The following is a 13,324-nucleotide window of genomic DNA, read 5'->3' as shown; positions in this document are numbered from 1 at the left end:
AAAAGAAAAGTGTTTCACACCGTTTCATTCTGGAATAAAAAAACTCAATGTAACAAGCCTACACAATAAATATTTTTTAAAAATTAGCTGGTTTAAAACAAACAAAATTCTATGTTAACAAATCAAAGTCAATATAACAAATCAAAAGTCAAATTAATAGGACCTATTGAGTGAAGATCTTATTTTATTTCGTTTGACAGGAGATTAACAACACAGAAGTATCTTACTGATTGAGGACCAGTAAAACTTTAATTAAGAACTTTTTAGTTAAATCAGGACCTATTCACATACCCTGATTCTGTAAAGAGGCAAATGACAAAAAAATAAAAATAAAAATAAACTGGTATCAGAATTTATTTTAAATACAGATAAATTTCCAGGATATAATCTGGCATTGCTATAGAATCAGTTCAATTTCCTACATTATAAAATGATACTTATTTTTAGCATATACTTAAAAACAAGCTGTAATAGTCAGTTTCACATACAACTGTATGTTCTTTATATATCTTTATATATATATATATATATATATATATACTCATCTTTTTTAGTGTTTAAGTTAATAAAACATTTTAAGAGAATTTTTAAAATGATTATTATAACACCAAGGAAGGTACTATAAAATCTTTAATTATAAAAGTAAATTATATTCAATATGCAAAGCTTATTTAGGAATGAAAGTATAATAATTAACCAATAGTCAGTGGACAGTTATTAATCACATACTATGTGCCAGACATGGTATTAAATGCTGTGGATAGAAATAAGATAAAGTCTCTGACTTCAAAAAGCTTACAATCTAATGGGGGAAGTTGTTATTGATGTCTAGGGGGGTCAGATTCTTCTGCCCCTATTTCGAGTATTCTTAGCAAAGATACTCGAGTGGGGAAGGAAGGAGACAACTAACAAAAGACAGCTAAAAAGGAGGGTGAGAAATGGGGGGTGATTAAGGAGTCAAATAAATACAAAATAATTGGAAAACGAGATACCTCAGTCCTATTCCCATCCTTAAATGGAGTTATGGTTACACTCTCCAGTAAGAGGGAAAAGAATACTGTTAAGATGTAACAAGTCTGACTGATTTTATAAGATAATGAGATTTCCCAATGAGAAATTGTAAACTACACAATGAGGAGAATGTATACTTATATTAGAAACAATTTTATTTACAAGACTTAAAACAAAAAGGTTTTAGTGAGCCCTGAATTAAAAATAACTAGGACATTTGACTTCTTTTTTGAATGTGGTTGGAATACCATACATTGGGTTTTTTTTTTGTTTGTTTAAAAAAAATTTTTTTTGGAGGACTAGGCAATTGGAGTTATTAAGTGACTTGCCTAAGTAAGTATTAAGAGTCTGGGGCTGGATTTGAACTCAGGTCCTCTTGACTTCAGGGCTATTGCTCCATCTATTGTTATCACCTAGCTGCCCCCTGAATATCCTAAATTGTTAAAGGAGATAGATTATGATAGGAAAAAGGGATGAGGCTAATAAAATATCATCTTTTTTTCTGTAAAAGTCTGCTTCTGAAATGGACATTCATTCTTGAAACTAATGAAAATAGGTACATAGATTCAATAACAAGTAGAAAGATTGTCAAAGTTTTAGAACTGGAGATATGAATGACCATGCTCATTTAGTAATTTACAGATATCGATCATGATAGTCTATTATACTTAAATAGACTATCATGATCGATATCTGTAAATTTTTTATATTTATTTATTTAAATATATTATATTTAAATAGAGAAATGTGTAAGATTACAAAGTACACAGATCCTGAAGTCATACTGCTTTTTGATTCAATTCCCTCGTTTATTGTTTAATATGGTAGGAATCAGATACCACATCTGAATTTCAGTTTTCTCATCTGTAAAATGGGATGTTAACCACCTTGGATAGCTATGAGATAGCTATTGTCTAAACTTAAAAATAGGAACTATGGAATGATAACTGCATTGTTCAAAGACCTGTAATTTCTTTTTTGAAACAACAAAGGAAATTCCAACTTTTGACTTGATGGTTAAATCTTAGAACTACTCAAAGTGTGGTATAATGGAAAGAGTATTGGCTCTGAAGTCAAAAGCCCTGGGTTAAAATCTCACTTCTGGTGTACTGCCTACTTGTATGATACGAGTTACTCTAAAACCATTCTGGGTCTCAAATTTCCTCATCTGTTTTGGAGGGTTGGGATTAGATGGCCTTTGAAGTCCCTTCCAGCTCTAGAGCTATAATCTCAAATTACTTTTCCAAGGTCTTATGAAATATTTCAGGCCAGTGTCTCTGACTTCAAGGGTGACACTATTCATTATTCCCCAATGTATTGTGAAAATAGCAATGATAAAAATTAAAAGGAATCATTGGTATTCAAAGCAATATTTTTATGTATCCTATGCAGATTAGCTATTTTAATGCTAAAGTGACATTCCTATAGCATAAGTCTAACCATGTCACACCTCCCCCCTTGATTCAAAAAGCTCCTATACTTTCATTTGTCTCTAGAATAAAATAGAAGGCCCTTATGAATTTGGTACCAGTAAACTTTCCCAGGCTCAATGCTTTATCATATACTCTTCATTCTAGCTATTTGTTTTTTCCTCTTACAGCCAGTGTGTTTATCAGTGATTTTATCAGGATGTATTTAACTTCTTAGAAACATCAATTTTAGAAGGAAAGAACTTATGATTAAAGACGTAGAAACGCAAAATGGTTAATTTTGATTGCATTAAATTAAAAAGATTTTACACAAACAAAATCAAGGCAGCTAAAATTAGAAGGGAAGCAGAAAGCTGGGAATAATTTTTATAGCCAATGTTTCTCATAAAGGCCTTATTTCTAAAATATATAGAGAACTGACTCAAATTTATAAGAATGTCATTCCCCAATTGGCAAATGGTCAAAGGATAAGAACAATTTTCAGATAAAGAAATTAAAGCAATTTATAAATGAAAAAATGCTCTAAATCATTATTGATTAGAGAAAAGAAAACTAAGACAATTCTGTGGTACCACTTCATGCCTCTCAGATTGGTTAAGATAAGAGGAAAAGATAATAATAAATGTTGGAGAAAATATGGAAAACTGGGATACTAATGTGTTGGTGGTGGTGGTGTGAAACCATTCTAGAGAGCAATTTGGAAGAGCTATCAAACTACAAAACCCTTTGATCCAGCAGCATCACTACTGGGTCTGTATCCCAAAGAGATCATAAAAAAGGGAAATAGAGCTGTGCAAAAATGGTTGCAGCAGCTCTTTTTGTGGTAGTAAAGAATTGGAAAATATGTGGATACCCAACATTTGGGGAATGGCTGAATAAGTTATGGTATATAAAAGTTAACAGAACATTATTGTTTTATAAAAAATGAACAGAATGTTTTAGAAAAGCCTGAAAGATTTACATGAATTGACGCTGAGAAAAGCAAACAGAACCAGAAAAGCAGTCTTCACAAAAATTAAGTTTGTGTGATCATCAACTATAATAGACTTGGTTCTTCTCAGCAATTCAGTGATCCAAAGCAATTCCAATAACCGTGGAGTGGAAAATACCATCCATATGCAGAGAGAGAAGTGTAAAGACTGAACTATTTTCACCTTTTTGTTTGCTTTTTCTTTCTTGTGTTTTTTTCCCTTTTAGTCTGATTTTTCTTGCACACGACAAATATGTAAGTGTTTTTAAAAATTGCACATATTTAACCTATATTGGATTGCTTCCTGTCTTGAGAAGGGGGAAAGTGATGGAGGGAGGGAGAAAAATTTGGAACACAGCCTTATAAAAATGAATGTTGAAATCTTCACATGTATTTGGAAAAATAAAATACTATAGAGGGGAAAGGAAAAAACCCTCACTTTCTTCCAAAGCTCTGCTAAAGTACTTAACTCCTCCACAAATTAATCTGGATCTCTACTATTGCTGGTTCTTTACCACAATTTTGCTGTTCCCTTCTCAGGTATAGAAATTTACTTTGCATATTTGTTTATGTATTAATCTGTGCTCCTGCAGTTACCCCAAAATAAATCCACTGGAGACTAATCACTATCTTACTTTTGTAATTCTATTACCATAACTTAGCATATGACACCAAGTTTGTTGAATGAGATCTACTATCTTTAAATTTGATCTTGAATATTTTAATATGGAAGGTAATTACTTCATTTTTAAACTTTCCATTCTAATAGTGAAATGAGGTTGAAATCAGGAAGGCTTGGGTTCAAATCTTTCCTCCATATATACTATTGTCAGGTCATACCTACATGACCCACATAGCTCATAAAACAAAGATTGTATTAAAGTGTTGTAGATATGAATGGAAGGTTGTCACATTGGGTCCTACATGAAATCATACATGTTTTTATAAAATCATATTACCATAGATATCAATTTAACAATGCTCCTAAGCACTTTTGGGATTTGCTGTAATTGTAATTCATATTCACTTTTAAAATTAATCCAAAGAGAAAGTTTAAAAATCTGGAAAGATGTATATGAAGTGAACAGAACCAGAATAACACTGTTTACAATTTACAGCAATATTGTAAGGATGACCAAGTGGTTTAGCTATTCTCAGCAATAATGATGCAAGATCATTCCAAAGGACTCCAGATGAAAACTACTATCCACTTCCAAAAAAAAAAAAAAATTCTGAATGCAGAATTAGGCATACTATTTTTTGTAGTTTTTGTGTATGTGTTTTTCCACTTTGAATCTGTCTACCCTACACCCCATGACTATAATGTTTTACATGTTATATGTAATATAACACACAGTAATATGATTTACATGACTGAACAGGTATAGCCTATATCAAAATGCTTACTGTCTCAGGGAGGGGGAAGGATATAGAAGGGAGAGAGAAAATTTGGAACTCAAGTTTTTTATATTTAATGTTAAAAAACTGTCTTTACATATAACTGGGAGAAAATATTATTTTTTAAAAGTAGGAGAGGGAGAAAGGAAACTGAATCCAAGTTAAAAAGTATTCTCCGATTCTTACAACTCTGTATTTTAGTTTACAATAACATCATGTGTCATCTCTTTTGTTCAACTCATCTGCCATTTTCTTTATTAATGGCCTAACTAAATTTGGAACTAATAGTCCCAATGAACTCAAATGGACATGATAGGGGCTTTTTTTTTTGCCTCAAAAAACTAAAATAGTCCCCATTTTAGTTAGAACATGTAAGTGTTTCCTTAAGGGAAACTCTTCTGCTTTTTTTCAAAATTATCAAATGTTCTTAATCTGCCTAAAGGTCTAATTACACAGTAATTAGTCAAGCAGAATTAAAATGAATTCTGAAGTTGGAAATTACTTCTTCTATGCTTTATTAATGGCTTTCTATTGAAATATCTTTATACTTTAATAACTGATTTTAAAATATTTCACAGCTAGTTAGTAAACTGAATATTCATCAATTGAACAAATTATACCCTTCATAAAAACTTTCAGAATCAAGAATTTTATGACGTAGTATATCAAACTAGTTTTAGTGAGAGAATTTAAACTATCCAGATGTTTTATACACAGTGAGTCCAAGACTGGTGGTTATAGACTGGATTTTTTTTAAAAAGCTATTCTTTTTGACAAACTAAAAAGTGCTGGCTAGAATAACTAGTTAAATAAATTGTAAGAAAACTTGCCAGTACCAAAACAATCCATCAGTTTTCTGATCATTGAGGCAATTACTTGAGTTCACAGACTTTAATTTGTAAATAAACACAATTTTGTGTCAGACTCTTAAGATTTATAATGATTTGCAATTTCTAACTAGATTAAAAGCACAAAAGAAAGTGTTAACAGGAAATATGGAAGAGATTGGTTTTAAATGTTGAAAAAGTATAAAATTAAGTTTAATTTCAATTGTGTTTTTCTGTATTTTTATTATGCTACCAAGGACTGTTTCTGTACTGTACGTTTATATTAACAGCTGTTGTATTAACAGTGTTTGTCAATGTGTATTTTAACTAAGAAACTCACGTAAAATAAATCAAATAAAAAAGTTTTTACTAGAAAAACAAAACAAAACAAACCCCATCTTATTATTTTACAAGTATATTAGTTAAAATACTTTGAGGTTCTTAACTTATATTTTATTTGTTGTAACACAAATAAAGATTTTTCTATCACTCTTGGAATCTTCTATGAATGTGAATGTTTCCAAGAAGACATCAGTTTAGAATAGTAGATTTTCACAGGCTGAAAAGGAAAGGTTTATAAGGAACATAGAAAACATTTCATATCAGAAAAATATTCAACCTGTCTAAAATCAAGTTTCAAAACTTGTTTGAATAGGGATTAAGATTATGGTGCAATTTTTATAATAACAAAATAATAAAATACATCTATGGAAGCAAAACAAACTCTACAATATATCAGTTTTTAGGAAGGTGACACTTTATAGACTGACAAATTAAATAAGTTCACCTTTATCGTTTACTGCTGTTAAGACAATGTGTCTCAATTAATTAACATTTTGTGAGTCTTTGAAACAAACAAATTTGTACTGAATTAATTCATACAAACACGGATTTTTTTTTTGAGAAAGTTACCATTAACTTTGCCAGACTATAGCTTTAGATGTAGAAGCATTCTTTTCAAAGTTAAGTTTATAAATACATAAGTCTAAAACACATAATTGTAAATTTAATTTTTTAAATTTCTACTTTAAATGTATTTAAAATTTTAATATTTAAGTTAAGGCATTATCACAAAGCTTAATAACATAAAATTATAATTTCATCACAAATGTCTTTCTGGTACAATTAGGAAATATACAAATTAAGTGAAAATTACCCACAAGTTTTGAAGGAATCATTAGTCATAAGGCATGAATCAAAATATTGCTGTGTATTCTGCTTTCAGATGCTTTGACAATACTATTGCACTGCTAGCTGTAAAGTACAGTAGTGCAATAAAGTCAGAGCATTCGTTAGCAGTATTATCATAAGAAATATTATAAAGAACAAAGAACACCCGCTGAGGTTTTAAAAAGTATATAACATTTACAGTAAAGATGCCATTTTTGATATGAGAAATCCCAAAATATTACCATGATAGCCCAAACCCAAAAATCTTTACCTCAATGTGTATAAAAATTGGACTCAAATGCCAACTTATACAATGACTTGTTCACTCTTACTAATGTCCTATTGGAAGCACTGTTTTAGTGTGGAATTTTTAAAAACATGTCATAAGATATCAAAATACACATGATAATAACTACTAATTGATATTGTAAAAAAAATTTCAATTCCGTTAGGATGTAAATCAAGTGTGACTGAATGCTATAAAAAACTAACTTGACTTTTTGCTCTCTATTTACTATGCAATGCTATGCAATGAATCTCCTTTTTAATTACTAAGAACCAAATGCATAGTAAGATAATTAAGATGTACAATTTCTTTATATTAATCCTATCTTTCCAGAAATTCCTTCAGTGCATTCATTGTACTTATCATTTCACTTCTTTCTGTTTTAAGAATTTGGTGAGAATAATCAATAATTATCTTATTTCTTTGCTCTAAACAACAAAGCAACCAATAGTTTTCTTGACGTTTAATGAGTCAATGTATACGAAAGAGTAACCTTTATTACTGTTAGCCAACTGCATTTTTTTGGTCTTTGAACAAAATTTAAACAACTTTCTCCTTACCATTCCTGCCACATTCCTCCCACATTCCTCCCAGTTTTAATAGTAGGAAAGCACTTTCATTTCCCCACAAACTTAAGTAACAAAGTAATATGCAGGAGACAACTCAGATTTCAAGTCACTATCATCTACTTCCATTGTTTAAGGGCAACTAACCCAATGATGAAAGTCCATTGAAAAATCAGTTGTGAGAGCCCAGAAATGTGACCGGTATCACTGGCCAATGCCCTTTTAACATTGCACTGCTTCTTGTGCAGGATCACTAGTAGTACAACATAAAAAGGGCACTAGACAAATACCACTCAGTCAATAAGATGTCCAATCATACTAAAGAAAAAATAGATTAAGAAAACATCAAATATTAGTGTGCAGTAAGCACTACTAGCTCATCCTTCCTGCTTCTTATTTCAAATCAAAAACACTTTTGAAATCATAATCAACAGAGCTAAATCTTACTCAAACTCTCCTTTATGATATGTCCATTTCTGTGTAGAATAAAGGCTACTCAGTAGAAAGGAAATTTCCTGCATTTTAAACAGTTAAATAAAAGGATTAAAATGGTTCACCACTGTGTTAGAAATGGTCAGTTTCTTTAAATCTTTTGTATGCAAAACAATGTTAACACCAATATTACAAATGTTAACATCCATTATTTTAAATCATCAATTATGAAGAACAGGCTACTTGCTATCCAAGTCTGTGGCAAAGTTTTTCCTTCTAGAGTTATTAATACCATATCATGAATACCACATTTTTTTATAAGTCATATGCCAATTAGACTAAGCTATTATAGCAATTTTAAGTAAAAATTCCAGAATTAAATAGGAAAGTATAATTTATTTTTAGCATGATAGGAAACCATGATGCCTTTCAAGATTCATACTCAAAACCTCTGAGGAAAAAAGAAGTGCAATTTTTAATCACAGTTACATTATTTGATCAATTTAAAAAAAAAAAAGAAAAATACTAAAAGCCTTAATAGTAAACATACAATATAATTCCAAAGAATCCCAAATCTGGTTTCTCAGATTTTACAACTCAATTAATAAAATATACTTTTCAAGAAATTTAAAGAAAAAAAAAATCAAATATGAGCTTTCTTTCCTCCTCAATTCTCCTTTCTAATCCCACCTTCAAAAAGGATGTTTTCCTAGATAATAAAGTCTATTCCATCCACACTTAAGATCCCTTATTCTAATATAAAGAGAACTTTTAAAAAGGATTAAGGCAGGAATTGAAATTAAATCAGAGGCCACTGAAAATGTATTACTTGAAACATCTAGCAAGAAAAATTCAGTATAAAATATATACTCTGAAGGTTGAAACTAAAGGATATGGTTTTAATATTTATGCTTGTTGACAGTATTATTAGATAACCTAAATATATTTGTTACATTCTTGAAAGAGAAGATTTTACTAATCTTAAAATAAAGTCTTAGTCAGTAAGTAAGCATTTATTAAGTGCTTACTATAGGCCAGGGATCCAAAGAAAAGCGAAAATAGTTTATCTGTCCTCAAGGTGCTCTAAAAATAATAACAATGCCAAAAAAGTTTGCCATTATGTTTTAAAAGGATATTAAGGATGGCATTAAACATCTTCATTCCCAAGAACTAGGTGAGAAAAAACTAATCTTAAAAATGTTACAGAAAGAAATGAGAAAATATGCAGATACCACACACTGGAAACTATACAATTTGTGAAACAGAAGGAAACCCCATGCATTTTTATTTATATATATATAAATATATATATATAACAGTTTAGTGATTAAATTTCAGGATCTATTTGATTTTTTTAAGGCAGCTGGGTTTATTAACTAACTGTTGATTGTTGGGTTCAAAAAATTCTTAATTTTTATCTGTATACTTTGAGCTTAATTATTTTTGAGTGGATTTATCCCAGAAAGGTTAAGAATGATTAACCATAAGCATAAACAATACAAAATGATTAATTGATTACTCAATAATATGCAGGAGAAAAAAAAGTTTAGCACAGAAAACAACATTCATATTTATAGATGGCAAGAATTTAAACTTAAGCAGTATAATTAAGCAGTATTCTCTACTAGAAACCTGAACTAAGACAAGTTCAAGCCATATGTGAACTATTGCTTATATCATTCATGAATGTTCACCTAATGAAAATGACTAACAGTTGAACAGTTGTTAGGGTTTGCTAAAGATACTCTTGAAATAGTACAGAAACATATGTAATTGAAGTGACTGATCATATTGGCAGAATTAATTTGCCAAAACTTCTATTTACAAATTTACAAAGTGGTTGCTAGGGTGAATTGTCATGGTTTGGGGCTCTTTTTAACTATGGCAAATTATTTTTAAAATTCATACATTTGGGAGAGTTGCTGGGAATGGGTAAAGGCTAGACAAACAAGTCTGTACTAGCTAACCCAAAAGTTGCAGAGTTGTTTGTGAACCTCAGCTGCCTCATTTGTGATTCTTCTGCAACAGTAAGAATTTATATCTGTAGTTTCCTTCATCCTGATGATGGGGAAATGATTACATTATATTCTACAAAGAATTTACTAGTTCATCACATGAAAAACACAATTATTTCTAAAATAATTCATAAGATAAAATTTTAACTTTTTGACCTTAAGAAAATTTCATTATCTAAAATTAACCTAAATTAATTTTTAACGTAAAAGAATAACAACAAAAAAAAAACTAGAAGGCTAACACAATGTCTCTGATTGGAAATCCACTGCCCAAAACAGAACCAAGAAAAGTGAAAGTCCTTCACGAATACACAAAGGAATATACACAATTTCAAAATGATAATTTAGGAAACATCACGATTACACTGAAACTATCACAATTACACTAGAATGAAAGTAAATTTTAGTAGGTCCCATTTTTTATGAAATATAGAATGAAAACTATTGGTCTACTCAAAAGAGGTTGGATGTTTTTCCCCTGTGCCAAATTAGCAGCAGCTTTACTCTAGAAGCTGAAGTACCAACACAGGAAAACTGTTATCTGCAGGTTTCCCACTTCAGTCCACATCGCACATACTTTTTTCCATCTTCATCCCCAAAGCTTCCCACTACTAGATCTCTTATCTCACGCTTGAGCCCTAGCTTAGACACCTTCGATTCAAGCATCTACTCCTCTCCTTCTTTCTCTTGTTCCGCTTCCAACTCCTCACATTCCTCCAAACCACACCCTAAATTCTCTCCCATTTGCTAGATTACTTTTCTTTCTTTAGCGTCTCAAAATGTATCCAAAGGGATCTTTTTCTGTTCTGCCCAAGACTTCTAACAATCTAATCTCAATTCCGGACAGAATCCTGGGATTCTCCAGCAGTCCGGCCCTTCCTCATTGGTTTTACTTGTTTTAAAGTTGATCCAATTCACTCAGTAAGAATCTACAATGGGCACGACTCTTAAGTTTAAAGTGCCATATGTACTTCATTATGTGCGGCAGTACTTGGCTATCAGCATTGGTCTCGGTTTATTAACATTACATTCTTATTAATTGGGAATTGAATAAAGCTTTCATTAACTGATAGTTTTCATGAGGAAAAGTAAAACTGCTGTTTCGTTTCTAAAAGAATCTTCCATGTGGGGAAAAATCCCAGAACCCACTAAACTTGGCTGCATTTTTTTTAAAGTGCAGTATAAATCTGAGAACTGATCTTATTCTCCTTATTAGGATTTTTGAAAGTTTGGGAGACAGGGAAAGAACAATATCTCACTAAACCGTTTTCTAATTATTTGACACGGTAGCTATTCAAAATTAACAACCTGGTCAGTGAACATTTGAAAAACTGCACGAGAGGATTAAAAGTTAAAACACTAGGCGCCACTACACCTCCCACCTTAATCAAGGCCTCATATTAAATACCTTTCTAACGCTCAAAGCGGGCTGCGAAGGGGATGAGAGAAAGGGAGGGATGGGGCGAGGAGCGGGGTGCTTCTCCTCCCCGAATCCCCCCTGGCTCGTGCCAATCAAGGCGTCAAAACGAAGCCTGGGCAGCTGTTGAGGTGAAAGGGGGGGCAAGCAGCACATGCACCCAAGTAGCCGAAGCAGCAGCACGGCGAGGCGAGGCAAAGCGAAGAGAGGCGTGGCGGTTGGTGAGGAAGGAAGGTCGTCTCTCTCTCTCTCTCGAGAAGCTCCCGGTGGAGGGGGAAAGCGAGCGAGGGGGAGGGGATTCAAGCCTGGGATCCCTTCCCCCAAAGTATGGAGCGCTCCCCCCCCACCCCCCGCCCCACGGGAAGTCTGCTGGAGAATGAAGACGCGGACCATGGGGGAGGGGAAGGAGAAGGGAACAAGGAAATGGGGGAAAGGAGGTAGAGAGGAGTAGGAGGGAAGGAGAAAGAGGAAAAAAAAAAAAAAGAAGGCACCTTGAAAGAAAGGAAGGAAGGGAGGAAAGGAAGGAAAAAAGGGCCCCCTAGCTTGGCCCCCTCCAGCCCGCCTCAGCGACCTCCCCCTCCATTCCAAAGTCACCCCTCTCCTCGGCGCGAGTAGCTTCCAGTCCAGTCCCCTCCCTCCCACTCCTGGTGATGAATGAAACCGATCTATGGGGAACGAATGGTACGACCCGCTCCCCACCCCCCACCCAGCCACGGCCAGGAGGTAGAGTGCCGTCTGCTTCCCGCCGTCCGCACACGCCTCTCTCAATCTCTCCTCCCCACGCGAGGTAGGATTCGCAAGCAGATACACGAGCTCTCCTGCCGACCCACCCCCCTCTAGGGGGTGTGTGAACGGAGCAAGCCGAACAGCCACGTTGGAAATAAACCGGCCTACCGGAGCCCCCCTGCGGGAGGGTAAATGGTTCAACCCGAAAGACATTCCGTGCCGCCCCCCCCCCTTTCCAGACCCCGATTCTTCCCACCAACCCCCCTCCATAGCATGTGAATGGACCAACCCCGCCCCTTCTCCAGGCACACTGAGACCGATCCATTCACACCTTCAAGGGGGAAACTCGGGACGCGGGCTGCACCATCTGCCCCCTCCACGGAGGGGAGGGAACGCTTGGGCTACACCATTCATGCATCCCATCTAGGGAGATAGAATTCCACAGCCCCAAATCCTCCCGCCATTTCCCTCCCGCGTTCCCCGGATGTAACTCGTTCCCCGCGGCGGTTAAACGGGCCCTGGCGAAGGCGACTCCCTTCAGCAAGGGAGGAGAGGGTGGAAATCAAGTACCGGGGCAACCCGAATCGCCCAGAGTTTCCAGAGACTTTATCGTGCTTTCTCCTTCTCCTGGTGAGAAAAGTGCACAAGTCGGTCTCCTTCGCTTTGCACTCACCATCACTTCCAGCTTAGTGACCGCCGCCTCCATGTTGAATAGTTGACATTCCTCAGGCGGCGGCGGCGGCAGTGGTTAAGCCCTCGAACTCAAACGATGCTAGCACGGAGCATTCCCATTGGACAGCTGTCACTCAGCGCGGTGCATCCATTGGCTTTCCCGCTTCTTCACTGCCCGCCCATTGGAGCCTGGGTCCCTCCCTTCAGAATGAAACAAGCCCTTCTATTGGGCGAAGACACAAAATGCCGCATCAGGATTGGGTCGGTTTTGTATTTTTTCTATTGGTTGCTCCTTCTTTCTACTTTCAATTTTATTGCAGAGTTTCTGCAGAATCAAGCTTCTGAGTGGTAGAGTCGGAAGAAGCGCCAACCACTCAAAGAAGAGATTCCATAAACCGCTTTGT

At 34.6% G+C, this 13,324-nt stretch overlaps 1 protein-coding gene across 2 annotated transcripts in view; it reads right to left on the bottom strand.

Annotated features, from left to right (window-relative positions):
• Positions 1-13,032, bottom strand: part of SKA2 (spindle and kinetochore associated complex subunit 2) — a 56,981-nt gene extending 43,949 nt beyond the window's left edge. Inside the window, exon 1 of one of the 2 annotated variants that reach the window (XM_051994149.1) lies at positions 12,922-13,032. In XM_051994149.1, coding sequence (XP_051850109.1) covers positions 12,922-12,954 — 33 coding nt within the window. In that variant the 5' untranslated portion in view covers positions 12,955-13,032. Of the gene's footprint in view, positions 1-11,513; positions 11,931-12,921 lie in introns of those variants that run through there. The other variant, XM_051994148.1, reaches the window with a different exon arrangement.
• Between the last annotated feature and the right edge of the window lie 292 nt (positions 13,033-13,324).

This window comes from Antechinus flavipes, chromosome 4 (genome assembly GCF_016432865.1).
Source record: "Antechinus flavipes isolate AdamAnt ecotype Samford, QLD, Australia chromosome 4, AdamAnt_v2, whole genome shotgun sequence".
Lineage (NCBI taxonomy): Eukaryota > Metazoa > Chordata > Mammalia > Dasyuromorphia > Dasyuridae > Antechinus > Antechinus flavipes.
Note: the sequence above shows the minus strand (reverse complement) of the source record. Positions and strands in the feature narration are given on the sequence as shown.